A 27,005-nucleotide genomic window follows, 5' to 3' on the forward strand; every position below is an offset into this window, starting at 1 on the left:
TAAAAAACATTTAACTCTATTTCCCATTCAACTCTACTCTACTTCCCATTTCAAAAACAACAAAAACCCATCACAACACTTAGATGAGGTAGGTGAGCATTTTTATCCCAGTTTATTTGGAAATAGTTTAAACAATTGTCCCAAGGCATTAAAAAGAGTTGGCGCTTGAGTTCACATTAAAACTTGTGTGTCCCCACACAAGACCTATTCTAAGGTAACTTATACATCACTGGAAAGCACAAAATTTAAGATATCTTTTGGTAACAGGGGCTATGGAAGCACGAAGAACTGTTACAAGAATTTGCTCGCTAGTGCTATTTTCCTAGGTGAATATTCTAGAGCAGGATTTCCTATCTGACCACGCAAACAGCCTGTTTAAAGAAATTTATGCGTATGGGGCCCGGCCTTGTGGCTGAGTGGTTAAGTTCGTGCTCTCTGCTTTGGCGGCCCAGGGTTTCACTGGTTCAGATCCTGGGCGCAGACATGGCACCGCTCATCAAGCCATGCTGAGGCAGCGTCCCACATGCCACAACCGGAAGGACCCAAAACTAAAATACACAACTATGTATAGGGGGGATTTAGGGAGAAAAGGCAGAAAAAAAAAGAAGATTGGCAACAGTTGTTAGCCTCAGTGCCAATCTAAAAAAAAAAAAAAAGAAATTCATGCTTAAACAGGTATCTTGCCTAAGTGAAAATTTCACTTCTGCCAAAAATAAAATTGGTCAAACCTTTTGATGGAGATTAGAATCTTGTGTTTCCGCAGTGGTCTTTGAGGGGTTTGATCTCCTGTTCAATTAGGACTCCTTCACAGCCAGTCCTTGAATGGGGCAGAATTATTTCCTCAACAAAGAGTGGGAGGCCTGGGAGGCAGATAGGTCAGAAATGGGGGTCGGGGGGGTGCAGTTTACAAAAGCTCATCCTCATATTCGGAAAGCAAAATAATAATACTTGCTGTTTTCATTAGCAGGGCTGGAGAAAGTAAAGCTCAATGAACTCTTGGCTTCCACGGCCTGTGCCAGGTACCATAATGCTAAGCAAGGAAGAAAGCCTATTAGAATTTGGAGAGGGAGTTGTGTGTTTATCACAAAGGGCTGTAGGGTAGAGCTGAAAGAACGCCTGTCCCTCACTTTGGCCACTCACAGGTGACTTCTGTGAGGAAACTTCTTCAGGGCAGAGAAAAATCAGTTTTGAGCTAAAACCTTCACATCTCCTGATAGCCACCATTCCACCATCAAAAAGCTGAAGAGGAGTGCATGCAAGCCTCAGATGTTCAAAGAAGCTGCTGCTTTTTGTTGTAAGAGAAAGGGCTTCCAGGATTCACCTCTAAGTTCTACCTGCTTCAGGTACATCTTTATCCAGGACCCTCCCAAAGCTTTTCTCTGTTTTCTAAAGCTTCTGGGAGATGCCAGCCCGGCTGGGTATGTTTCTCAGGGTTAAGTGGGCCTCTTGATCCCAGCCTCACCTCCTGGTATGATGGAGGGCTGCCTAGGAGGAGAAGACCACTGTTCCATCCCCTAGAGCACAGGCAGGGCCAACCTCAGCTTTAAGCCTTGGGTTAGGAAGCAGAGGGCTTGACTGAGGCCCTGAGCCCAAGAAGGGTCACAGATGCTTGGTCCTTCTGGGGGGCTGGAGAGAAGAGCAGCATTTGGATCCTCCTTGCCTGCTCTTTCTCAGGAACTGTGAACTACGGCCCAGCAGAGGAGTGGCACTGACATAAGGCTGGGAGGCAGGTGCCAACATGGGGACTAAAGCTTGGGTTTAGAATGAGCAAACTTTTCCAGAAAACTCCTTAGCTATGCCATGGCTGCACCCGTCTCAGAAAGAGGACTTTATTGTAAGTAAGGACAATTTATGTAACATGAAACACACGGTTAGGGGCAGAGACCTCAGTTATCACTGGAATCCTGGCCATTCAGGCTCTTGTGTGTTTTGCTTCCATTCTCAGGAGCATTCCAAGTGTTCAGCACTCCATTCAGAGAGAATGTCTAGAAGAGGCCAACAAATATCGGGAGAAGAGGGAAAGAGAAAAAATCTATTTTGAATGTGGAATTCAATAACACAAATTTGATAACCAAGTCTCAGATTGAAGAATGGCTTTTTCAGGTGTTGAGTACTTTTCCAAAGTATGATCTTGGAAGGGTAAAATAAAAATAAGAAAGCTGCATTCGCCAGTGGGGGTTGGAAGATCCGATGTTTTTATTTCAGCAATTAAATTCCTGATTAATAGCACACTATATGATAAAATGTTGGCTTTTTAAAGCAGGTTTGAACTTTTATACAATCTGTTTTCACATTGGCATGCACACCTGTACACATATATACTGATACGGTTTAATTCTTAATTAAAAAAATTTGATAAAACTAAAATGTTAAATGTACATATAATGAAAACACTGCTGTAACACCAACCAGATGGCTTGCATTCCTTGGAAAATTATTTAAAGCATCTGAATTAGAGTGAGAACTTCGTTATTTAAAGAAATTCTTCTAACTGTAGACAAAGGCAGCTCTTTGGTCCAGTGTAGAGTTTCCCTAATTTGCCTAATCCTAAGAATCACTGAGATGTTTATTAAGTATATTAATCTCCAGGGCCCAATCCAATCTTTCTGAATCTTAATCTCTAGAGGCAAAGGTAGGAATCTACACTAACCCGGGTAGTTCTCACGATCAAGTGAGTTCTAAACTCATCCTAATAAAATGGCAAATGGGTGTTGGAAGTTGATTGTTTTTTTAAGTGAATGTGGGTAGAATTAGTTTATTTGATTGGTTTTAAGTTTTTAAAACCTTTTATACAAAACCCAAAATGATTTGAATCATAGTTTTATGGTCAGTGAAAAAAATACATACCATGTATGACAACCAAATGTAAGGATTGATCTCTTCTTGCCTGACTTGAACATCAAAGTGGCAACTGATGTTCCTGTCTAAATGTCATCTAGCAGTATTTTAAAAATACTCTACTAAAACTGTATATATTTGGAAAGAGTTAAAGCCTCTATTGACCCAAATATCAAAGTAGTTTTTTAGAAATCTCTATATTCTAGAAACATAGGAACTTACTCAAGATTTTCATGAAATCTTCATTTGCAAAAACCTACTTTGCTTTTTATCTATGGTGAAAGATGGATGAAAAATTAATAGATGTATTCATAAAACAGTTGGTAGGGAAAAAATGGCCTGGTAGCCCCATGATTACTAATATCAGCTACACGGCCTTGAGGGCCTGCTGTGGGAGCTTTGTTTATCATCTTCCAGGCTCACAACAAGGTGGGCACCACTACCTCCCTGCACAGATGGAAAGTCTGAAGCTTCAAGGTTAAGACGTGCCCAGCACCACACAGCTCAAAGCTGGTTCCAACGTCTGTCCTCAGGCCCGGTCTGCATTGTGAATAACCCTGCAGCAGGGCCACAACCCACACAGTCACTTCTGTCTTACTGGAACCCAAAGAAAGTGAGCTATTGGGAAGGACAGCAAGTATCATATTACACATTGAAATATGTCCTATTTGAAGTTTTCCTATTGAACATAACACAATAGTATATGGCATACATTTTCTTTCTATGTGTACCAGTAAAATAAATTCTCATTTAAAAGCAATTATGAAAATCTGAATCTTCTTAAAATTTATTAAATTGATCTGTAAGCATGTGCATCTCTTTCAACAAGAATTCGCTAGTTGTCCAAACAGTGTACCTAAGGTTAATTTTAAAAACTCCATTCTATTTAACCAAAACGTTTCACACGTGGAAGAATAAGAAATCGTAAATCTAAAGAATTTTTCAGTCATTCTAAACTGAAATGTACAGAATTCCATTAAGATAAGTTTTCGAGAGAATCAGTCATTTAATTCCTAACTTTTTGAAAAGTATCTGCATAAGCTTGTGGTTTGATTGAAAAAAAAAGGAAGTATCCAAATTCAAAGTGTTTGGGGTGTGGGGGAACATGACTCAGGTTCAAAATGATTGCCCCTAAGGTCTTTCCAATCTGCTTCACCTGAGGGGGAAGAATTTTATTACCAATAAAAAGCTTTGATAAGTTGAGAAGATATTGCATAATTAGTAATGTAGTTAGCAATATTTGGCCAAAAAAGGTATAGTATGACCTTAACTTAACATTGCATTATGTCTAATAATTCTCTAAAATTCCAAATTTCAAATTTTAAGAACCTGATGGGATTTGAGGTGGATAAAACTTAATTCTTTCACAGGAATACTGTTTCCTTAGCCTCTCTAAAAATACAGCTGAAATAGATTTTACGTACAGCTCAGTGTGTTTTTGTCATATATGCTGTCTCATGACAACTGTTAGAGAATTAAACAAATTGGGCAATTGTATTTTTAATTGATTCTATTTTTGTAATCACCAGTTTTGTCAATTTATTTTTCCTGGAGAAAAATCAACATTTAAAGGGTCCAAAATGAAGCTAATAAAATTACTTGATTGATTTTAGGAAACATTTACAAACTTTGCTCACTTTTTTTTGAGAGATAAAATATCTCTTAGGTAAAAACAGTTAACTCCACTCCCCACCCCCAAACCCCACAGGCTATAGATAAAATTACTCTATGATTTAGTCTTATTTTTAATGCATGGAAAACAGAAAAATTATCATGCCAACATAAGGAATATACTCTATAATTCATAAATGCCTAATTATCAAAACAATGACATAGTCATGGTTAGATGCAACCTACCAATCTTATATATGATGCAACTACATACTGTATGATCATTCCTGTTCTATATTACATTTAATCCTCATCAAATTAAGCTGACTATGTATAAATGGTATTATGAAATAAACATTTAATATCACAATAGGGTCGTATTCCGCTACTGCACAACCATAGCATGCAAGTAACTATGCATTAGCTGTAAACCGTAAAGTGTCATTACCTTCCAGAAATCCAAAGAATATGAAAAGTACATATATAGTACTAAACAACAATTATATTTAAATGACTTTCATATTGAACAAAATTATATTGTATAAAGCAGCTTTGGATATCATTGTCACTGCTCTCTACACATATCCTGTAGTCACCCTGAAGTTAAGAAACTGCAATTCCAAACAAGATCTGTTAATGCTACTGAGTTCTAGTGAACTGTTGTCAGAATTAGGACACCAGTGATTCTATGTTCCAATGTGAAAGCTGTTTTATATCATTTTTCCTTTCTGCCACAATTCAGATTTTTGAGTCACTAAGGATACGCTGAAGGCGGGCAACAATGAACTTATTTTATTTTTTAAACTGGAGATTTTCTCTCATGACACCAAGGTGTTCATGTTAGAAATAAGAAAAGTGTAGATGGTTGCCAGCAAATGCTCTCCTCTGCTTGTATTCTAAGAGAAATAGTTGCCAGGAAGGAACCCAGGTCATATTATAACTTGGGAGGTGTCCCTCTACAATACGTTTCATAACACTTGTAAAAGGTAGATAAAATCTAGCAGCTACGAGAGGAAGGCCAAAAGAAGATGATCCGTTCTTATAAAAATGCAGATGGCTCATTTAGGTCTGATCCAATGATTCCTAGGCAATTAAAAAATTACCATATTAGAGGAGAAGCTTGCACACTGTAAAATAACTATTTCAGCTCTCTTCAGGTTTGTGGTATTGGATGCTGTTTTGGAAGGAGGGGGAAAATTGATTGCTGGACAGGCTTTTCCATGCTCTATCAGCTCTGATAATGAGTTAGGCAGTTGGCATGAGCGACAGGAACGTCCTCTTCACTCAGAATTCTAATAAACCTCCTGTGAAGGTGCACACACCATCCATCCAAATGGACTCATTTTGGTCTGCATTCGAGTTAGGTGAAAAGTAGTCACATTCAGAAACTGAGTTTGGACATGATATGTTCATGTGAAATATTTAAATATATTACCTACATCCTACTAAATAAAAATCTTGCTTTTACATTTACAGTGAGATAAAATAGCATTTAAAGCCTTTGCAATTTGTTCATTTCCTGTTCATATACAAGTGATTTGTTTGCTTATGACGCAAAAACTGTACAATTCTCATTCAGGCATTATAAAACGTCTTTCTTTAAAGTCTTGGGATATAAACAGTTTGGTTTATATGAATGCACATTTTTCATCTGCATTAAGAAACAATATACATCTTTTTCCAGAGTAATTTAACATCATCTATGATAAGCCTAAGATAGTCGTAAAAGCTGACTTTATCACCTGTGACCATCAATATTGTTACTTTTATAAAAGTCAGGAACATTCTTTGGCCACTTAGGTCATTGCCCACTTGGAGGGAACTGTACTTGGGCCCTGGGAGCATACAGAGATTCACCTCCGTAAAAACTGAGGCCACAGACCAGCCATGATGGAAGCCATTTACAAAGTCAGGCATTACAGAGCATCCAGGAGCAGTTTCTGTTTCTCAAACACAAGTTCCTTGACGTGTTGAGAGATGATGTTTTCGATTTCGGACTCCTGAAGTCTTGTCTTTACTATCTGAAGGCTTCTGCTGTGAAATATCTATTAGGGCACTGGCGATTGCAAGGCCTGGAAGAAAGAAGAAAGGCGTTTAAATGTTTGGTTGGACATTTCCGAGATGGTGACAGTGGTGGCTTTGCACCCTATTTTCATTGTTTTCATTCTGTATCAAACATTCAGCTGTTATTGGAAGTTATCGAGTAGTTTACCCTTCACTTAAGAAGTTTCTTAACTGGGACATACGAACTTCACGATGAAGAAGAACAAGGATCCACCAAAGTTAATTGACTCTGACTTCGGACAATCAAGTTCAGTGTGTGACAAAACATCACAATCAATTGTGGATATGACCCCACACTTTAGTTTCTATGTCTGAACACAAGTTTGCTCTGGGTGTACAAGGAATTTTCAGTGTTACTATTGTTTTTTTGGATATGGAACAAAAGTTAGTGTATTCAGCTGGGTTTTTAAAAAAATTTTTTTTGGTGTGGGGGATTGACCCTGAGCTAACATCTGTGCCAATCTTCCTCTATTTTGTATGTAGGACACCACCACAACATGGCTTCATGAGTGGTGTGTAGGTCTGCCTCCAGGATCCAAACCTGCAACCCCCTGGGCTGCTGAAGCAGACGGTGTGAACTTAACCACTATGTCACTGGGCCAGCCGCTTAAGATTTTTTTAAAAAATTAGAGCAGTTATAGGTTTACAGAAAAATTGAACCAATATTGATACCTGATTATCAATTAAAGTCCCTAGTTTACATTAGGATTCACTCTTTGTGTTGTACAGTTCTATGGGTTTTGACAAATGTGTAATGTCATATATTCACCATTATAGTATCATGCAAAGTAATTTCACTGCCCTAAAAATCTTGTGTGCTTTATCAATTTCTCTCTCCTCTTCCCTTGAGCCTCTGATAATCACTGATCTTTTTTTAATAACTCTATAGTTTTGCCTTTTTCAGAATGTCACATAGTTGGAATCATATAATATGTAGCTTTTTCAGACTGTCTTATTTCACTTAGCAATATGCCTTTAAGTTCCACCACATCTTTTTTGGGCTTGATGGCTCATTTCTTTTTAGCTGAATAATATTCAATTGTCTGGATGTACCACAGTTTGTTTATCCATTCCCCTACTGAAGGACGTCTTGATTGCTTCCAACTTTCAGCAATTTTGAATAAAGCTGCCATAAACATCCACATGCAAGTTTTTGTGTGGACATACGTTTTCAACTCACAAATAACTAGGAGTGCAATGGTTGGATCACATGGTAAGCCTACATTTTAGCTTTGTAAGAAACTGACAAACTGCCTTCCAAAGTGGCTGTGCCATTTGCATTCCCACCAGCAACGAATGAGAGTTCCTGTGCTCCACATCTTCACCAGCACCTGGCGTGGTCAGTGTTTCGGATTTTAGCCATTCCAATAGGTGTTTAGATATTTCTCATGGTAGTTTCAATTTTCAATTCCCTAATAAATATGATGTTGAGCATCTTTTCATATGCTTCTTTGTCATATGTATATTTTCTTTGGTGTGGTATCTATTCAGATCTTTTGCCCATTTTTAACTGAGCTGTTTATTCTCTTATTGTTGAGTTTTAAGTGATTCCTTTTACATTTTACACACCAGTCCTTTATCAGATATGTGTTTTGCGAATATTTTCTCCCAGTCTGTGGCCTGTTTTTTCATTCTCACAAACTGTTTTTAAGAAGTAAGAAAGCACACCAGCAATAGAGTTATACTACACACAAACAAATATGGAAGAAAGACAGCCGATAGACATTTAGCTGATAAATGTCCTAAATACAAGAAAAGGACTTTGAGCATTATCAGCAGAATATCAACACAAAAGTAGGTCTCTAGCTATCACAGGTAATTAAAAGAATATTGTTTTGTGCATTGATTGACAAAAATATTTGCTAAGATGTTCAGGGATAGTAAAGACTTTCCTAAATTTGTACGAGCAATGCCTCAACCAGATATCCTGGTTTTTCATAGCTACACATAAGCCATTTTAGCTTCTGTTGTGTCCCATAAAATTCTTGAGTAAAACAAAATATGCCAGATCATCATACTAAACTGAGAGACCAGACTGCTTGTTTGAAGAGGTCACCAAAGGACTTTGTGTTATTTTCCATTTTACAAGGTCTTGGAGACTTGACTCCGAATTGAGCTGAACCAATCCCTGAGCCCTCACAGACGTCTTCTCAAGGTGCTGCTCTCAGAGGGAAGCCTCACTGGTGGACCTTATCCTATGTAAGGTACCATTGAATTATTTTATTCCTCTGTGCCAATTTATTCTAGGTTGGCCTCAGACATGATCTGGCAAGAACAGAACTCTAGAGATTTATGAACAGAAGGAGAGGCCAAAGAAAGGAAATGGACACTAAAAGAGGAAGGCCAGCTAGGCTAGTGCGGTGTTGTGGAAGTCAAGGGAGAGTTCAAGGAGTCTGCAAAAGTACCAAATGGGCCAGCGGGTGAGGCTTGCTGCAGAAGCCATTAGATCTCCTCAAAGAAGATTTTGATGATCTTTGAGTCATTTCCATACCTAACTGAGGCTGGAGGCTTGAAAATTAAGCAGGGAATGGGGTGAGAAGAAGCGTAGCCCACAGACATTGAGCCCCAGTCAAATCCCAAAGTCCAAGTTCCCAGTCATTAAGTCCCAAAAGCCAAGACTTTTGGCAATGGAAAGAGATAAGTAAGCTGGAATACAGGGGAAGCAGCGGGGTCAGACGAAATGTATGTGGATGCATATGATTATCTGAGTACATATATTTTTTATAGGAAAAAGGAGTTTAAAGTACATGTGAAAACAGAAGAGAAGGTATTTATGAAGAAGGAGAAATTACTGGTGTTAGAGAGGGAAGGGATTAAAAAAATTACAGTAATCCCCGGCTAGGCTGATAATCTTACATATTTACCTTTTAAGGGTTGCTGTGAAAAAACATACTCTTTCAAGATATTAAGTAATTATCCTGAATTTCCTAGAGATAATGCAAGTTCAAAGGTTCAAAGTTTAAATAATAGCTGCTTTCTTGACCTTTGAAGAGCATGTATGAACTTCTAAAGTGTCCAACATGAGTGTTTTAACCACTTATTCTGCTGTAGGAGATGATTATTTTGTTATTTCTTTAAGGGATAGAACTGAAGCACATTACTTAAAAAAAAAAAAAACTCACAGACCCCATGGTCTGGCTAACTAAGTTTCAATTCAGGCAGACTAAGTTTCTCTAGATCTCCTGGCATACTTCTGTCATAATTTACAATCTTTTATTTCATTCCTGGCACCATTTTATCCAGAGAGAGCCAAATATGACAAATACTATACGTCTCCTTTAGTGTGGGCAGAGACCACTTACACTAATTTCAATGATCACAGCATCCAAATATGAAATCATGTTATTCATGACCTAGTCCAAAGGAGCTCTGAAAAACAATACTTCTCCATTTACAAGTGGCTGCAAATGTTGTTTTCCTTACAGAAGACACAGCACCAGGAGAGAAGGAAACAGTTTGAGTTGCCAAAATAGGAAATTCTATGCTATTCTGAAACCATCACTGGATCTTTGTATTTTGGGGTCTATGAAGTTGAAAGCCTAATTATGGTAGTTTCTCTCACAACATATCCTGGGTTTACTAATGATTCGTAAGCTTGGAAACACATTCAGTTGAAAATAATAAATCATAAACCATATTTCAGTCCTTAATTTACAAATAAAATTGCAAATCATGCTTATTTTTAATTTGACAGCTTTTTGTTCTTTCCTGTGAAAATGAAACAATCAACTCCATTTTCAGATTCAAATGGCAATAGGTGTGTAGGAAAGCTTGCACTTCCCCAGGCAGTGATATTTGAGTGTCCACCATGTATACTCACAGAGGATGCTCAGAGGGCCACTTGCCCAGGTCTTATCTTACGACGTTTTTTTCAGGGTTAAGCTTGAGTCCTTTACTGGGCCACAGCTGTGGCACACCATGAGTTATTCTGTAATTTAGTTACGTATAAATCCTGTAAATTTAATTATGAACAGCACAATAATCATAATAACTGTGTGTGTGTGTACCTTAAGTGTCAAATTTTGAGTGTAAGTCTTTATTGCTATGTTTGCATTTCTTCATATCTTTATATATGGAGAACTTTAAAAAGAAACAGCAAGCAGAAACTACAAAAGGCCCTGGACACGAGTAAACAAGAAAGACAAGGTCCCTGTCTTCCTGAATTGTATTGTGCGTAGATGACTCATTTTTTTAAAAAAGAGAGAAATTAAAGTAATTTCTATTATTGCCCTTCAACATACTTTATGGTAGGGAATCTAATTTCCTTAATTGACAAAAATAAAAGTCAAGATAGTAGCTCTTTAAAAAAGACATTACCTCCACCGCCCTGCAAACGTGACATTTATATGCTGGTAAGAGATGGAATATACAAATAGAAAATGGGCAGACCATATATAAAAACAGAACTCTGGCCCACAAGTGGCACCAATCTGCCCAGGAAACCAACTCCTAATCTATAACAACCAGCCCAGGGAAGTCAGCCTGTTACGTGGGAAGTCAGACTGCTATCTCCAGTGACAATCCAAGGAGTCAAACAATTACCCTTCTACCACTGGGCCCCAAATAGCCAGGACTTGATTAGTAACTGGCAGCTTCCCTAATTTTTGTCCCTGCTTCCAACTTAGGACCAATCAGAGAAAAGCAAACAGGCACCCCTGACAATCACATAGGACGCCCCACTTCTAGTTTACCTGCCTCCAACTTCCCCAGGCCAACGGCTTCCAATCAGGGTGCATGTGAAGCCTTCTCTTTCTCCACTATAAACTGTTCCCACATACTTGCCTGTCTTTTAGTCTCCGCCAAAACACAGGCAAGAGATGGTGGATGACACCCTTGCTATAGCAAGATTTGAAATAAATAGCCTGTGCTTGTTATTTGGTTGGTCTTGGTTTATTTTCACACTGGCGATGAGGAAATAAAAGTAGCTTGAGATCTTTCCTGGATTAAAAAAAAAATTACGAACAAAATAAAAGCACCTTATAAATAAGTTCTCCGTATTGCCCTTTGAGGCAAATGCTTTCTCCTGGTTTAGATTTCCCTGAGAACTTTTTCCTGGTGAGAAGTTTTCTAGTGATGACCCCACACTCCCCATGCCATAGGAGGAAGTGCTTCCTCCCAGTAGGATGCTGCACAGTGGCGCATGCTGCGTGCCGTTAGAGTTCCATGAAAATTAAGTCACTCCAGAAGATCATTTTTCAAAACGTCACACAAATCATCTGATGAAATCCACTTATTGTGTTCTCTCGGCCTAGCATAGTTCCTCGTTATCAAAGCAATACAATTAACTAGGGGAACAATTCATTATTTTAGACTGGTGGTCTAAAGGAATTTCATTTACCATGTCAAGATGATGCACAGACGCTGCAGGCTAGCAGAATTTACATCAAAATATGCCGGTAGGTTCAATCAAAATGCTGGGGCTTAAACATTTATTATAAGCCTTACCTTTTTGCACTTTTAGTTCTTAAATACCAGACATTATGACATTTAGATTATTTAAATATGAGTTATAAACCTCATAAGAAAGAATCATCTTCAGTTTCCTATTCCATTTTCCATGGCCTCTTGGCGTTTCAAACTGGCGCTTGCTAATGTGGAACGGCACCAGCCGCTGCTTGGCATCACCCAGGGCAGGGCGAGCTGTGAGGGAAGCAGGCTCCTTTGAGAACATGCAGACATCCTTCAGAAGATGGGCACAATTTAGCTGTCACTAATTTGGATGCCAAGAGCTACCAAAGATACTTAGTAAATAAGTCGAAGATGCACCAAAATCAGATCTTTACCCAGAACTTCAAAAAAACCCCAGTATTTTCTTCCTAAAATTTAAGAACTTTGTTTCTCAATAAACATGTGCAGACATGCTCTAAAGAGAAAGCAATGTAAATGCCTAACAGCGAAATATTTAAATGGCAAACGTATCTTTTTAAATCACTAAATTTGCAATGAAAACCACCAAGGAGAAACATCAGGAATTTAGTTATCTTGAGTAAAACTCTAGTTTTTCCTAATGGAAGTGAAATGGTATTAGTAGACTCCAGCAGTAACAATCTACTCATAAAATTACTGATGTGTGTGGTTTCTTTTTGTTACCATTATTCCGAACAATTAATAAGTACAGTGATAAAATACTGCACTTCAAACAAAATTGCCTTGGAAAGAACGCTCTCACTTTATACACAAACATTGCACTTCCATTTTACATTTGAACAAAGCCTCAGAAAAGTCATTCATTTTGGAATGCTCTCCTCCCAAGTCTGTGTAAAAGCAGGCACCACTATATATTTTAATTTTCCAGGAAAACAGCTTCATTAGGCGTGAAAGGTTAATTGCAGGTTCAAGTGGAGCTCCGGGAACGTGCCGGCTCTGTAGTGAATTGCGCAGTCGGCTTCAGGAAGACTTGAATGAGAGCTGTAAACTGTTTGCCCTGCTGAAATGTTTTACTACCTCATTTACTATCTGTCTTCTTTTACGGCGTGTATTTGTAGTTCTTCTAAACCTTTAATGGCTACAGTTTTATTTCACTGTAATCAGATTTAAATGGAAATACCATGCTGGGATGTTTAAATGTTTTCCCTCTGATTGTATATAGCTACATACTACTTATCAGAGTCTTGGCTATCCTTCACATGATTAAGAAAGTGACTTTGGGAAACTTTGATGTGACACAGACTGTAGCTATTGTGCAGACTTAATTTAACATTCAATGTGGCCATCCTAGCTAATATGCAACTAAGGCTGGATGCATAATTAGAAAATATGCATTTCCATTTTAATTTATCTGTTGGAAGGCCAGCACAACTGAAGTCATTATTAGGCAAAACTCCAAAGGTTACATTGTTGAACAAAAATTGAAATACTTCAAGCGCCGAAGACACTGGAATGACAAATGGACTAGTCGTATTTGTCTGAGAGTTTAAAGAAATGTTTCCCTTCACCTACGAGAAACCAATGACAATTACAGATCTCAATATTTAAATACAATTTATAATTGTATTCTCGTTATAAAATTTTGTTTGGCCTTTAACATGTCATAATATTTTAAAATCTTATTTAAAGACACAATGTACAAGTTCTATAAAATGTAATCCTACTCTAGCAACACAGACGCCACTTTCTATGACACTGCCTACAGTGTTGAGTAAATCATGGCCGTTCCTGTCTCAACTATAATGTAAATCCTCACGGTTCTTAACAAATAAAGCTTCTTTCAGATCTTATCAGTTCTAATTTTAATTACATACCAGGAAACTTTATTGGTTAATTTAAAATATTTTGTGATTTTTTTTTTTTAGAGCCACAAATATTACAAGAATCAGTCTTGTAACTACTTTTCCATGCTGTTAAGTAAATTTCCAATTGACAATTCCCCCTTTCTAAGCCAGCTGGGGAAATATTTTCTGGTATCTTCTTCCTTCCATTAAAAAAAAACAGATATATGATGATCCCTTATTTTAAGCCTTAATGATTCTTAATTTAATTGAAGTACTTACTGTTTACTGAAGAAACTGAACTATGGCAGTTTTGTAATAATCACAGTATTTTATTTTCCATTAGGTAGAGACATTGTATTTTAGCATTTCTAGTAGCAAAATGTCATTGCTTGCTTTAAATTAAACAAAATTACATGTGAAAGTATTTTATAAATTGTAAAGTATTATACAAATTTAGTTAATTTCAATAATAAAACAGTTATCATTACTAATAATAAGAAATCACAATCAAATTACAAATGTCCAGAAAACTCCAAAGTTGTAAGGATCAAAAATTTGTTTGAAGAGCAAACACTTCATTAAACTATTATTTCTTGAGTGAGTGCCTACTATATGTCAGGCACTGCTCTGGTCCCTAAAGACGTAGCAGTGAATAAGACAGATAAGACATAAAAGACTCTGTACCTCATGGAGCTTACGTTACAGTGGATCAAGCTCATGTATTCTTTTGATCAAGTTATTGTGTGGATTAAATGTAATGGGCTTAGAAAGGTGTCTAGCACATAAGAGTTCAAAAATGTCAGTCATCATCATTATCAACAAGTGAGAAGTTTGATCAAATAGGAAGCAGTAGACAAAATATTGGGCACTCAAGATTTTGCCTCTGGCCTTTAGTAGCACTCAATCATTCAAAAACCAGTATGCCTACCATGTGGAATAAGGGACAAAATTTGATAGACAGACTCAAAGATTCACAAACTGCATCAATTTAGAGCAACATTATCAGTGAGGTAACACTGTGTTCAGTCCTCAAGCCAGAATTATTTTGATGCCTTGGATAACAAAATTGAGAACTTGCCCATGAAGGTATAGATGACTTATGTGTGTTGCTCACTCATTAGGAAATGTGAAAATAATTGAAAGTGATAATGGCAAAATAAAAGAATGACAATATTCAACAGAGAAAGCATTGATTATATTAATATTGATTGCATTATTGGAAATACTAGGAATAATTAACTTTTATCCACTTTTTAGAGTTAAAAAATGCTTTTACATTCATTATCTAGGTTGTTCCTCAAGATCATTCGGTTGAAATGGGTCAGGAAGCTACTTTCATCCTTGCTTTGCAAATGGCCAAACGAGGCACAGGGTGTTTAAATGACTGGTTCAGGCTCACACAGCTGGTGGTAGTGGTGGGACCTGAATCCAGGACTCCGGATCCCTTAACTCACACTCTGCCCACTTTCCAGCCATTAGACAGAAACTGCTGCTCTGGTACAAATGACTAACACATGATTTTGAATGAAAAGTAAAAGAAAAACAAAAATTGGCAGGGGTGTGAAGTCAGTTATGGTCAAAGGCATTAATTAATGCTGCTTGTAATAAAAAATAATATAAAACAGAGCTATTCTGTTAACATTGATTGAATGCTTGTTACATACCAGGTATTGCCCTCAGCACTTTATAGGCATTATTTTATCCATTTATGCTGATGGCAGTGAATGACAATATAGATTGTATTGATAAACATGTATTGAGGGCATGTTGCAAGCAGCATGATTAAAGTTGGTTGTTCTCAAAGAGTTATTACCAAATAGCATCAAACTAGGGCAACAAGGTGAGAGCTCCTAGATTTGCTAACAACTGCACAGAGACCAATCTTATGAAGTAGGCACAAGGCATGAAAGAAAGAAAGATGGAGGTTAGATCTCCAAGATGGGTATGGAGGTCAAAGATTCCCAGTGGAGATAATCTCTGAGCTGAGGCTTGAAAGATTAGCAGGAACTAGCCAGAGGAACATAGGCATGAGGGGTGTGGTATGTTTTGGGTAGAGGGAACTACAGATTCAACAGGATGGAGAGAAAGGGTTTTGGGGAAACTTCAGGACATTTGTTGTGGGTGGAATACAGATGCAAACGGGGAATGATGAGAGAGAAGAAAGAGAGGTAGGTAGAAGGGGGACCATAAAATGGCCTTAGGGGCCAAACTAGGAAGTTAATTTTTAATCTGCAAGCCAGAAAGAGCCATGGAGGCCAACAGGAACACGAAAAGATGTGCAACATCACTAATCATCAGGGAGATGCAAATCAAAACTACAATGAGATAGCACCTTACACCTGTTAGAATGGCTATAATTACCAAGACAAAAAGTAACAAATGTTGGAGAGGATGTGGAGAAAAGGGAACCCTCATACACTGCTGGTGGGAATGCAAACTGGTGCAGCCACTATGGAGAACAGTAAGGGGATTCCTCAAAAAATTAAAAATAGAACTACCATACGATCCAGCCATCCCACTATTGGGTATTTATCCAAAGAACATGACATCAACAATTCAAAGAGACTTATGCACCCCTGTGTTCACTGTAGCATTATTCACAATAGCCAAGACATGGAAGAAACCCAAGTGCCCATGGACTGATGATTGGATAAAGAAGATGTGGTGTGTGTATGTATATATATACACAATGGAATACTACTCAGCCATAAAAAAGACAAAATCATCCCATTTGCAACAACATGGATGGAACTTGAGGATATTATATTAAATGAAATAAGCCAGACAGAGAAAGATAAACACTGTATGATTTCAATCATATGTGGAGGATAAACACATGGACAAAAAGAACAGATTAGTGGTTACCAGGGGGAAGGGGATTTGGGGGTGGGCATAAGGGGTAAAGGGGCAAGTATATATGGTGACTGACAATAATGTACAACTGAAATTTCATAACGTCATAAACTATTATGACATCAATTAAAAAAAGCAAAGAATATAAAGGGTAAATGATGAAAGTCATAGTACCATACTTATTTAGTGGTAGAAAAAATAATCAGCATTATTATTTAGCTTTCCAAATAAATATGTTAAAAGCACTCATTTTTTTAAAAAAAAGAGCCACGGAATGATTTTAAGGAGTGGAGAGGTGTAATCAGATTTTTATTTCAAAGAGACCCCTCTAATGGTAGCATGGAGGACAGACTGGAGTGGGAGGTGAGGCTACTATTATTAAAACCAGATAAGAAAGCAGCAACAAGGAGAGAGAAAAGGGATGAACAGGACAGATATTCAGGAGAGATTAATATGTGAGATGAAAAATAGGGAGGAGTCTAGAACAGTTCCCCGCTTTCTAGCACAGTGGCTGAGTGCATCCGAATGCTATTTACCAGGATATGAAGGAGGAACAGGAAGAGTCAAGGTGTGTGGGAATGTGGTGGATCATTTGTTTGGTTCTAGACATACTGAGTTTGATGACCTGTGGGACATCTTAGTGGAAACGTCTAGTTGGACATGCAGCTGTGAAGCTCAGGAATAATTTAGTCTAGCCCAGAGATATAGAGTTGGGGGTTATGTGCATGGATGGAATCTGAAGACTTTGTAATTGTATAGGTGGGTAATGCTAGCTGTTGCAATAGTTAAATACTCAAATCTCAGTGGCTTAACAAAATAGGAGTTTATTTCTCACTAAATAAAGTCTAAGGTGGGTGTTCATGATTGGTGTTGGGATATGTGCGGGGGGAGGAGGAGGGAGAGCAGCATCTGTTCTGTGTAGTTACTTAGGGACCCAGACTGACAATGCTTCTGCCATATTTAATCCAAGATTTCCATGACTGCCTTGAGCATTGACATCTAGGTAGCAGGTGGGAGATGAAAGGGTAGAAAAGGTACACCCCCTTTTAAACCCCCTTGGGCCAGAAAAGCTCATAACACTGTTCCAATGCCATTAGCAAGTACTACTTTGAGAAAACAATTCTCCACTAGGGGAGGGGTGTGCAAATCTTGGGCGGAGAGCCAGCGGTCTCTGCCACTGGAATGGATGAGGCTACCCTGGTAGAAAGAATAGAGTAAGGAGGGAAGACAAAGAGGACTGGTAATGAAGGGGAGTAGCCCATGAGAAGGCAGAAACACCCAGAGAGGTAGGAGAAAGCCAGGACTGAGATTGTACCCAGACTCTATAAGAAGACTAGTTAGTGGCTAGTTATAACCTGTGGATCTTCTTTCTGTTTGCAACAAATAGCTCAAAAATTCCATGACAACTGCAAGCCAGCTGAGTTTGTGGCTTCCAAGCTTTTCTTGATTTGAAATTCAGAATGTCCCCTGAGAGATTTCTCTTGGAAGGAAGTTGAAGTAGGTGGCTGCTAAGGTCACTTCTGGCTCTACAAATTTATGACTGCAGCTGCCTTTCTACAGCAGGCCAGCGGCAAGGACCCAGATATCATGGCTGGCCTCCTCTCTCATGTGTGCTCTCATGTAGCAGCGGTATGGGCTGCCATGAGCATCCCTGTGAAGTCAGGGGGCTGGCTGGGTTCAAGAACTTCTTTGCAAGAAATATGCATTTGGTCTTACTAGTTAAGGACTTACGAAGGACTGGACACTCTTCGACCAGAGTGAGAACCACACTGGTAATACTAGGTATGGTTTGTACTTACTGTTAGGTATGGTTTCTATGATGCTAATAACACTGGTCAAGAAACTGACTGTAAATCTCATATTAGAGAAGTAAAAAGACTGGGCAGTGTCAAAGATCAGGCTGGGACTTCATCTATGTCTAGCAATCTCTGAACAACCTAAAACATAGTTTTTAAAGTTTAGTTTTCTAATTCTTTACATTATAATACAACTTTGTCCTTATAACTCTGCCTACCCATCATGACCAGGAGCACCTTAAAAGCAAGGACTATGCTTTCATTTGCTTTTATATCCCAATGCTTAGTCTAAGATAGGTGGTCAATAAATATTATTTGAATGAGCATTAAATGATGTATCATGGAGCTGTGTGCTGCTAAGGATTTGAATTCTGATTAGAAGTCTCAGTGTTACTTTACTTTAAAGGTATTTGGAAACATAGACCTTCTTACATTCCTCTAATCCTTGTACTTAGTTACAGAGAAGTTACTGAGTGGAGGGTGGGAATAGTGCAGGGCAGGGGAGGGAACAGCATAGCACCAATGTGGCTCTAGTTAATCTATTATCCAAGAAGGTGACCCAAGGGAGATTTTCCCACACGGTGCCCCTGTCCTCCAAGAGTGTTCATGCCCCTTCCTAAGGACTGGACCTACTTGTGCCCAGAGAGTGAGAGCTACACCAGTGAACATCTCAGTATCTCGGTCAACATTGTCTCTAAATAGCTCTTAATATCTGTGGCTGTGTGTACAATATTGATGAAAAACTGCAACAGCTGCCACACTCACTTGGCATCAAAGCCTTAGCAATTCGGCTCTGCCTGAACATCTTTGGAGTGACTTTTACTATTTTAAATCAACTTTGGAAGTCCTACCATAAGCTTCCCTCAGTTCCTGAATGAATCACTTCCCAAAAGGAAAAAGTCATTTCTAATCTCTCTTGAGATTCATGCAAAGTTAGAGCCAATACAAAAACACAAATCACTTTTTGTTTAAGTTTAGATACCTATTTATAAGAAACTAGATTACAATTTTAAATCAAGGTTAAACAATGTTGGGTAGTGATGTGAAGCATTGCTTTCCATAGCGTTAATATGAGAGTACATGACAGTATAGGAGACAGATGTAAAGCTTATAATATCACACAGCACAGCTATACCACATTGAATACTAAAAGACAAGCCATCAACTAAAAAAATGAATTTTAGTATTGTCCAAGGTAATGTTTCTGCTCCCCTAAGTTCATAGCAGTCAATATTCTTTTAAAATTCCAAGAAAAGTCAAAATATTTTAACAAACAAATGGTAAAGCACATTTATGCCTTCTATATAAAACTCTCAGATCATAGCAAAAATAGGAGAAAAAAACTAGATAAATTATTCAAATCCTTACTTCTAGCCATTTAGATAAAATGGAAGAGAATAATGCTACACAGATCATGGTTTTCCCATTAATATTGTTATAAATTGCTTAGATCTTACCAAAAGTTATTACAGATAACTTAATGACCAAAGGCATTTTAACAAAAACAGCTGCATCTGTAGCCAAATTGATCCTTGAGAAATCTCCTTTGCTGAAAGAAAAGGCCGTATAGTTGGACAGTGTATTTCTCAAAACAGACTTCAAACCATTCCTCTGATGTTTGCTAAGTGATCCAGGACCCCAGATAGTACACATTCTCTCCAGTAATTCAAAACAGGGACTTTTGGGAAGTAGTTTGTTTAAATGCCCTCCTTTAATCTAACAGAGGGTAGTATTAAAGCAACCTTCATTCTCTGAAGCAATTTTGAGAATCTGACTGAGCATGTCCCATAAATGCTGACCCTTCTTAGTGAAAAAAGTATCATTTTGCCCCACTTTGCCTTTGGGAGCAATCAAAGTGGCCTCTGAGCTACTGTAAATTGAGAAGTGTCACAAAGAGCCAGCACTAGTGGGAACCTTTCAAACTCTACAGGCAGGTAAATCATAGAGGGAGCAGACTTCAGAGTGATCTGGAACTTTCTCATGTTATCTCCAGGGGGATAAATATTGCCTTGCATTCACTCCAAGATATCTCCAGACACAAAGAATTTTTGTACATTGGTTCCACAATACCTGACTACAGTTTCCTCAGGGATTTGCCAAGTGTACTTGTAAACGGGACATTTTGCTAACTATGGCTTCCTCACAGTGGCAAGGAAATGGTTTAGGAAATGGAAGGAGATAGAAATTCTTATTAGCATGTCATTACAGAAGGTCCACTGGAGAGAGAATCAGGATGTCACTTTGTGGGGAGACATGGAGGACTCTGCCCTCTTTATTAGGAATATTCACTTTGGATGTTATCTACCTACTTTCAGTAAGTGCCTTAGCTGGCAGGAAGATGAAAAAACTTGCTTTCAAGTCAATAAAGGAAATCTCTTATGATCAATGGTTGATTAGAGCAGGATCTTCTGAGCAGTAGGCTCTGGGCTGCATTCTGCAAAGGGTTTTCAAATTAGTCTTGCTCTGAGGTCTGGGCAAGGGGCCAGTTCACCACCCAGCTGCTGCTGACTTTCAGCCCAATGGTCGATGAGTTCTCGTAATTAGAGAAAAAGTGTTTTGCTTTTTTTTTTTTAAGTAAAGAAAAAATCCTTATATTTTAGGGGCATTAAATCTAAGAGAGTGGAGAAGTATAGCAGAAGGATGGTACTACCATGTTTTAACAAGTATATATATTTCATCAGACTTTGCTTCATATTCTCTAATTCCAAACTCTCACTTATTAAAGTTGGAGAAACGTAGACTATAATTTTTATCTGCAAAGGTATTTATGAATTTCTCTAAAACAATGTTAAAGGGGATCTTTAAAGGACAAACTATTAATGGTTTATTTATAACTGACCAAGTATGTTGAGTCTCCTGCACTTTTTTGGTAAAAGACTACCTTTTTAAAAGCATTTTGACAAACTGGGATGATGAAAATCAGAACAAAAGCAAGTCCTCTATGAATAACTACCGGCTTTACTTAATTATATTTTGTTCCCATTTCACTTTCTAGGGTTGAAAATAGTCAACTAGTTGTTTTTATTTCTTTAGTCAAGTACTAATTGAGAGAAGAGAACTGAGAGGTAAAAATACTAATCTTTAGTCAATGAATCACAATGCCAAAGGGCTACCCATTATTTCTAGAATAATCTGCAAGGATGGAAAGTCAGTGTACAAAAAAGCAGAGCCTAATGCTCATGACTAGATGTGTACCATCTATCAGCATTACTCTTAGTTGCATGTTTAGAGCACTCTTTGAAAAGATTATAAACAATGCTATCTTTAAAAAATGTTGGGTGAGCTGCCTGAGACTAAATATGGCTGTGCTTGTACAAAACTACTTGTACGTCCAGAACTGATCCAGTTGAATCAATAGCTAAACCAATTATATCCAAAACTTAACTTTAATTCAAATAAAAGCAACAATTGAATTGTAGGTGGCTGAATTGCCTGGTTGTGAGGCTGAACTGTTCAGATCAGTACCAGCTATGGTGCCCTTCATGGGATGACTAAATCATGTTCTGAAGTTCATGATCCACATTAAGAGTTGTTACACTCCAATTCTGAGCATGGCCTTTATTTAGACGTGTAACTAAACATGGGAGAAGCAACTTAGAGGGAAGAGAAAAGTCTAATAAATCTCTAGAATTACTGCAGGATGAAACAGATTATTTAGTAATTTTAACTAATTTGGGCAAAGGCTTGTTTTGAAGAAGGAAATAGGGCACAGGATGCCACATGAACATAATTTTAAAAGATGGAGCACTGGCATTAAAGCAGTGTGAATTGGTCAAATCTAATCAATCATAGCCACATCCCCTGAGTCCAAGTACATGAGGAAATATTTCCTAAACTTCCTAAAATGACCAATATTTTAATATGCAAGAATGTATACCACAGCCTATGAAAGGATCTTAGCAACTATACCACCAAACTTCAAAAGGTGCTTCTCTCACAGGTTATTTAACCTTCCTCAAACATTTACATTGGATTGACATTTGAAAAGAAAGGTGAATCGAAAAAAACAAAATACATCTTTTTATATACAAAAGCAATCTGTTCAACTCTCCATCCTTAACATACTAACATGTGTTTGGTTCTAGCGTTACTCAAAATTAGCTTTGAGATAAAAGTTCATATTAATTATCCCATAATGTACTCTAATCACTGCTGACATTTTGAAAGAAGATGTTAAGGCAGTCAAGATAAACTAAAAAGTGGGTGAAAATTATTACATATGTTCATCACAGAACGCCTATGGTGCTCCTCCATGAGCTCACTTTCTCCTAAAATAAAATCTAACAGTGACGACTATTGGAGGCAGGATAAACTAATTGGACCTTCTGACCTACTCAAACATGGGCTCTTTCAGACTTGGCACTTCTCTGGCTCTTAGATGATGAGCCCAAAAGATTTTGGACGTATTTCAGTTTCAATTTCATTGCTTTATCGATTTTCATGACTTTTAGTATGACATAAAAATAAGGTAGAATGTGTCAAAGATTTACGTTTAGATTTTTCTTTCTCAATTTAAATTATTAGCCCTAGAATTAAGTGAACATTAAATCTAATCTGGCACTACCTTTTGAATTTAGTGAATGTTGCAAACTTTAATATTAAAAGAGCAGGTACTTTTACTATTATACAAAAGTTTCTAAATCCCAGTATGAAGTGTGTGTATCAAACTTAGCAACTACAAGTTTTTCCTCTTTTAAAAATGTGAGCATAAATTAGCCCCTACAGTTTATGTTTATTTAGTCAATAAAAAGTTGAAATTTCTCTTTGTTGACCTGAGTGAAAACCAAGCACAAATGCAGTTATGAATGCAAAAGAAAATATCAATTTTGATTCTCTCATGGTCTTCGGATTTAGTATTCTACAAAATGAGGATTGTGGGATAGCTAGGTCAAAGGAGAACACAAGGATTCAGTGAGTTTCGAAACGCCTTTATTTCTTACAATCCTATTGAAGTGAATTTAGACAATCTTGAAAGTATGAGAGAATCAAGCTTATAGGACACATTTCTAACGTCATTCTTAAAATCTTATTCTATTCTTTCCACAGACATACACACATACAGATATGCATGGAGTATTCGATTCAGTCCAAAGAACCAACAAGTTACAGAATATTCTATTAAATGTACACCAGCACTTTCTGTATTAGCAATATGAACAGACGCAAAATACTCTCCTATTTAAAAAAAAAAACAAAAATTGTTTTACTTCTGGTTTTGATGAGAATATTCAAACAAGGAAAAAAGGTAAGACAGTGATCATCAAAAACTGAACCTGGGACCCTTGGTTTGAGATAATTAACTAATCATTAGACAGTTCTCCTTCTCAGGGACACATAGGATCAGACATTTATTACGGAACTTTTCAGAGTTTCATACAAGGTAATTAATACAGGCTTCACTATGAAAAATTACATTTTAATGACTTTCTGTTCAAGTTACATGAATTTTATGTAAGAAAAAGCTTACGAAGTCTAAGATTTTCTTTCCACCCAAGTTATTAAAATTTGTATTTGAATATAGTTCCTTTCATTAACATTAAATCAGTTAGTTTTAATTTATGAATAAAGACTGCTAAGTTTTACCACAATAGTTTGCACAGCTTTAATTTGCATTTATGAAAAAACACAATAAATTAATTTGCTACTTGGAAAGAATTTGACAAATGCATTAATCATGAAGAAACCGAATTCAGTTTTCTTTACTCTTTCTCACATAGATAGCTGTAAGAGAAGAGACTACTGATTTAACATTCTTTAAGCAAAATGAGATGTAATGATAATAATGGGGATATTCATAGAGCCAGAGAATTTTAGAGCTGGAAGGAATCTGAGAAAGCCCCTGGTTTAACAAATGGGGAAAGAACAATTCAGTCTCCCAAACTGTCCAAGCAGCAGAGCAGTGAAGAGGGATTATTTTCATTTTCTCCACTGGAAACCACCACAAAAGTTAGAATTATTCAAGGACTGACTATTTGGCTTTTAAATGACTTTGGTTCCTTCTGAACCATGCTATTTCTTGTCCCTAAGGTTTTGAGAGTATAACTTGGGCTCAGAGATGATGATGAATCATAACATGAAACACTTATTGCAGAATTTAGGTTTTTAAAAAATAGCATGAAACCAGCACTAAAAGTGTTCCCAAGACCTACAGCGTGTACTGATTCTTTTGACAAGTCAATGAAATATTGTGAAATACATTTACAAATTTGTATCACTATGAAAAGGTTTGGATAAAGAACCATTTAACAGCAACATATTGTATTGCAAATATTTCTCTAATTTTGGTATTTTGTATTTTTATTTTGTTTTGGGGGTTTTTCTAATCTCTTTTTCTTAACCTCCCTTTTTTTTTTTTCTGAATGGGAAGATTTGCTCTGAGCTAATATCTGTTGCCCATCTCCTTTTTTTTCTCCCCGAAGCTCCAGTACAGTTGTACATTCTAGTTGTAAGTCCTTCTAGTTCTTCCATGTGAGCCGCTGCCACAGCATGGCTCCTGACAGATGAGTGGTGTGGTTCCACGCCTGGGAATTGAGCCTGGGCTGCTGAAGCAGAGCACGCCAAACATTAACTGCTAGGCCATTAAAGCTGGCTCTGCTTTGTTTTACTTTTTTCTCTTAGCATTAACTTTTGCTTTTATACATATATGTAGTTCAAGTGACAGATCATCTTTGTGACTCTTATGTCATATGACTCTCATGTGCTGCTTGAAAAGGCCTTCCCTGCTCAGACCACACAGGGAATTCCTACGTTGTCTTCTATTGTTCCTATTATCTAAATTTTGTATTATTAACAAAGTACAAAAGAAGTTATTAAAAGCAACAGTAGGGGCTGGCCATGTGGCTCAGTAGTTAGGCTTGCATGTTCTGCTTCACTGACCTGGGGTTGACTGGTCTGGATCCCAGGTGCAGACCTACGCACTGCTTGTCAAGCTGCGCTATGGCAGGAGTTCCCACATACAAAGTAGAGGAAAATGGGCATGGACGTTAGCTCAGGGTCCTCAGCAAAAAAGAGGAGGATTGGTGGCAGATGTTAGCTCAGGGCTAATCTTCCTCAAAAAAAAAAAAAAAAGCAACAGTAATCACAATATTCTCAGCAAGTGTTCAAATTTTATTAATCACTTTGAAATGGAATTCTAAGTTTTGATTCACTGCATACCTATTATAGATGTGTGTGTATGTGTGTATGTGTGTGTGCATCTAACTGGGTTACATGAAGTTGTTGATATAATAATTTAAATCATGGGACCACTTCATTAGAGCCACTTCACCAGCATTAGAAACATTTCAATCCTTAAGGAAAGGCTTTGGACAAGAAAACACTGTAAGTGCCTACAAAATGATCTTAACAAAAAATCAAAAAGCTTTTTGTGATTCACACATTATGCTGAATCATGGAAATGATTCATACTCTCTCTTTACTGTGGGGAAAAGAAACACAATACTATTTCAAGAATAGAAAGAAAATAACCCAAATGCCCTCTTACCATGCAGGGGTTGTATCTTCCTTGTGCTAAAAATTCTAAATTCTTTTTATTCCATTCGGTCTTTGTTTCTGTAGAAATAAATTTAATTTCTTCTCTAAATCCTCGACTCTTCTCTCTCTATGCTATTCTTTATTTGAAAGAACTTGCCTTACTTCTCAATTTCTTATTAGTTTTAAAATTTTGAAATTTGTTCTTCCACTACAACACGTCAGCATGAAAAAGTCAGTACTGATGGGATATTTTTTGCTAGAGATAATCCTTACCGACTTTTGAGAAAAGAATATTATTCTGGTTACTTATTTATATATGTAAAAGTCATGTTATTTCATTTTAAAGTATACTTAATTTTGTTGGACTATTTATCTGCAGCAAATGTTAATGATATTAAATTTTAGCTAAACGATCATAGACAAACCACTCTTCATTCTGTTTTCTTTAGTAAAACATACAAATCCCAACTGACACAATGGATTGTTTGTCTAAAAGACAAGGATTGAAATAAAAATATTTTCCCAAACTCAGGCAATACCAAACTGCCTATGTGTATCCACAGAATTTTTTCACTTCAAGTAAATCTTAGTGCCAAGATATTTTGTGAGCATGTGGGGCTGGGTTCAGGGGAGTTTCGGACCCTGGTCCAGTACCATCTCGACCCACAGCCCTGGGTAATTAGGCGGGCAGTAGCCTCAATCAGCTGAGCGAACCTTCTCCCTATTACTCTAGCCGAATCAAAATCACCGAGGCAGGGAAGCCAACTTGTGTTTAAGAAACATTTTCACCAGTCATAAAATAAAAAGTCATGGGCATGTAATGTACAGCATAGGACATAGTTAACAAAATACTGTAATAACTGGAGGGGGGCCGGTCTATGGCTGAGTGGTTAAATTCATGAGCTCCACTTTGGTGGCTGGGGTGTCACAGCTGGGACGCTGGGCGCAGATGGACCTAGCACCACTCATCAGGCCATGCTGAGGCGGTGTCCCACACAGCACACACAGAGGCACAACTAGAACATACAGCTATGTACTGGGGGGCTTTGGGAAGAAGGAGGAGGAAAAAAGAAGATTGGCAACAGATGTTACTTCAGGTGCCAATCTTTAAAAAAAAAAATACTGTAATAACTTTGTATGATGACAGATGGTTACTAGT

The 27,005-nt window shown here is 37.5% G+C and overlaps 1 protein-coding gene across 2 annotated transcripts in view; it reads right to left on the reverse strand.

The window, feature by feature from the left end:
- Nucleotides 1–2,172: 2,172 nt before the first annotated feature.
- Nucleotides 2,173–27,005, reverse strand: part of ATRNL1 (attractin like 1) — a 740,103-nt gene continuing 715,270 nt past the window's right edge. For both annotated transcript variants that reach the window (XM_070260546.1, XM_005602549.4), the window contains one exon: nucleotides 2,173–6,521. In XM_070260546.1, coding sequence (XP_070116647.1) covers nucleotides 6,498–6,521 — 24 coding nt within the window. In that variant the 3' untranslated portion in view covers nucleotides 2,173–6,497. The remainder of the gene's footprint in view (nucleotides 6,522–27,005) is intronic.

This window comes from Equus caballus, chromosome 1 (genome assembly GCF_041296265.1).
Source record: "Equus caballus isolate H_3958 breed thoroughbred chromosome 1, TB-T2T, whole genome shotgun sequence".
NCBI classification, from domain to species: domain Eukaryota; kingdom Metazoa; phylum Chordata; class Mammalia; order Perissodactyla; family Equidae; genus Equus; species Equus caballus.